Source organism: Haplochromis burtoni, unplaced genomic scaffold (assembly GCF_018398535.1).
Source record: "Haplochromis burtoni strain Fernald_Lab_line unplaced genomic scaffold, NCSU_Asbu1 Contig_178, whole genome shotgun sequence".
Taxonomy (NCBI): domain Eukaryota; kingdom Metazoa; phylum Chordata; class Actinopteri; order Cichliformes; family Cichlidae; genus Haplochromis; species Haplochromis burtoni.
In genome coordinates this window covers 103,814-106,789 of record NW_024582539.1, presented here as the reverse complement: position 1 = coordinate 106,789, position 2,976 = coordinate 103,814, and the positions used below count along the sequence as shown (strand labels likewise).

The 2,976-nt window shown below is 38.3% G+C and overlaps 1 protein-coding gene across 3 annotated transcripts in view; it reads right to left on the bottom strand.

Annotated features, from left to right (window-relative positions):
- The window catches only part of LOC102293824 (anoctamin-4), a 72,444-nt gene that overhangs the window by 7,890 nt on the left and 61,578 nt on the right, over nucleotides 1-2,976 (bottom strand). For all 3 annotated transcript variants that reach the window (XM_005942889.3, XM_005942890.2, XM_042225670.1), the window contains 2 exons: nucleotides 1,748-1,805; nucleotides 1,009-1,106 (listed from right to left, as the gene is read on the bottom strand). In XM_005942889.3, the coding sequence (XP_005942951.1) occupies nucleotides 1,009-1,106; nucleotides 1,748-1,805 (156 nt within the window). The remainder of the gene's footprint in view (nucleotides 1-1,008; nucleotides 1,107-1,747; nucleotides 1,806-2,976) is intronic.

Here is a 2,976-nt window from a genome sequence, read left to right as displayed (position 1 = left end):
AAAAAAAAAAAAACTGGGAAAGCAGACTTTAGATATTTGAATAAAAGAATCATGTCATAATACCTGATAATCAAATAGGTAAGTGGTGTGGAGCTGGACCCTCAGAGTAGTGTGTTTTTTTTACTGTCTAAAATACATCAACAATAATTCCAAAAGGGGAAAAAAAAAAAAAAAAAAAAAAAAAACTGGGCATGATCTTCTTGTGTAACTACACTAAGTCCAGGTGTTTCGGAACACGAGAGACTGCTGTTTTCAAGTTTAAAAGCTCTCCGGATCTGTTCTTAAACACAGTACATGTAACCATATGGTAACTGGAGCTGCACACAAGCACAGTTGAGTAATATGGGAATGTTATTAGCTAGGTAAATGACCATAAGTAAGTACTGGCCAAATGATTGATTTAAAAATAAATGAATAAATAAATTTATAAAAAGCACGAAAGAGAAAAACACTTTATCAAACAACAAAAAACAAAATGGGAGTGAGACCAGTTTTGCAGTAGATGATGAATCACAAGGTTAGAAAAGCAGGATTCATTGCCTGGGGATCATAAATGTTTACCATGGCAATAGATTCAGATACGTTCAGCACCTTTTCAGTCTGACACTACGTTTCTTGACCAACATAGACTGTATATCAACAACGGATGTATCCACTGTGATGTACCCAGCTGTGAACAACAGTTTGACAATTTTGCCATAACTGTGTTTTTTTTGGTTTGTTTTTTTCTAATTTTCAGATGACGTAGAGTTAGAGAGTTGCCAGCTAATGCTAGCACTGGCTAGCTAGCTTGGATAGCAAGATGCATTTGCAATTCAGCATTAAATAAAATGGGCTAGTAATGGGCTAGAATTATATATTTTTGTAGTTACTCCATATACATACACGTAAGAGGTTGCCATAGTAACTAGCTCCATATATTTTATTTTTTACACCAGATGCTGCTTTTTGTCTAAACACATAACAGGTTTATATTATTTTAAGGTTACAGCGGCAAACGGAACTCACGGGTAGCCGAGCTCCATAAAGTTGTTCCACGTCTGTTTTAGCACCATGATGATTCCCATCTGCATACAGAGGTCAATGAGACAGCCACTAGGATGGCACTGAGGAGACAAGAAAGAGATAGCATGAAATCAAACTTTAGCCTTTGCCAACATAGTGTTTTAAAGTGTAAACAAAAGAGTTTCATTTTCAAGAAGGAATCCAGGAACTAGTCACTGTTATAAGCATGAGTCTAACAGGATTTGCAAGCATCACTTGCTGGAAAACACCCACTGCAGCAATGCAAGTGCAGTTTATTTTGGAAAGGCTATAGTCACAACCTGTAATTATTTTTCATACACTTACGATTATGATTTATTCCTGCAACCTTTAACAGGTTTTTAAATGTGCAGCCGAGGCAGTAATGTCTTTAAGGACAATAATGGTTCTGCATGGGAACGAAAGGCTGACTGAGGCTACACTTGTACTGTACATGTCACATTATAGAGACTTTTTCCATTTCTGCTGCTGAGGGAAAACATTAGCTCAGCACCTAAAAGCGTCGGCTCAGGCCTTTTGTCCCCTTAGACCACTCCACTGTATTATTTCCCTGCATGTTCCCAGAAGTACCACTTACTAATGATGGGGGTTAAATGCCTGGTGGTTAGCCATATAGTAATAGCTTAATGCCCAATTTAGAAATATGTCAATCCATAATGCCTTGCGATTATTCCCCACTGGGAAAAGGAAAGTCATTACTCACTTCTTCCAGTTTCCAGCGATTTATGAGACGCAGATATGAACCAGGTCGACCTGTGAATCTGTAGGCCAAGGGTCGAAAAAAACAACAGGAGTAATGAGTTAATAAAAGAGCACACAATTAGAGCTACATGTTTAGCGTCACCATAAGCTACGTTAAGCCCAGAGACGGCTTTGCTCAAAGTCTGTAAAATGTATCAAAATGGACCCGATGGTTAAAATGATAGATGTCACTGAAAAATAAAAACTCTTCTAGATTTGAAAGCCTTGATAATGCAAAATGGCAGTTTTCTGGTACTGAAAGACCTGAGACATCTTTGTATCCCTTTGGTTGTCCTTTTAAGAGAGATTAAACAATTTTCCTGTGACACTTTATTACTCTTGGATAATTACAAGATCCAGAAAACCTTAAACTTATTCCTAACTGTACTTAACAGGACAATTTTGATGGCTTTAAAGGCATTTTATTTCATGTAACAAATAAAAGCTGGAAGATTAATCTAAAACCTGCAGGGGTGGGCAACTCCAGGCCTCGAGGGCCGGTCTCCCTGCAGGTTTTAGATGTGTCCTTGAACCAACACAGCTGATTTAAATGGCTAAATTAGCTCCTCAACATGTCCTGAAGTTCTCCAGAGGCCGGGTAACGAACTAATCATGTGATTCAGGTGTGTTGACCCAAGGTGAGATCTAAAACCTGCAGGACACCGGCCCTCGGGGCCTGGAATTGCCCACCCCTGATCTAAGTGCTCACAATAATATGTGTAAAGAAACAGGCTTCGAGAACAGAAGTACACAAAATATACAATGCTGTTATAGATTCAATGAGATACACTGCGCTGCATTAGGTTACATTTTGTAAGCTACATTTTACATTTTTTACCTAACCAACAACCAACCAGCATTTGAACGTCAGCTGTATAATTTACACATACAGTACTATCATTGACCGTCAGGAAAATTCCAATTTGTCCCTAATCACACAAAAGGTGAAATCTTCAAAGGGTATCAGGATAACTATCCCCAAGCAGCAAGGCTGAAAGATGAAGCATACGATCATGCACCAAAAACGGCAGTTCCTCGAACGGCCACTTGAAGCTGGCTAAAAAAAAATGAGGAAATCTCCACAGACTTCTATTTTCAAAAGTTTACAAATGCTCTTCCTGTTTAAAGTAATATAAAACTTAATCTCTGTCAATGGGTTATTCACAACTATACAAGCAATTCAAGCAACCC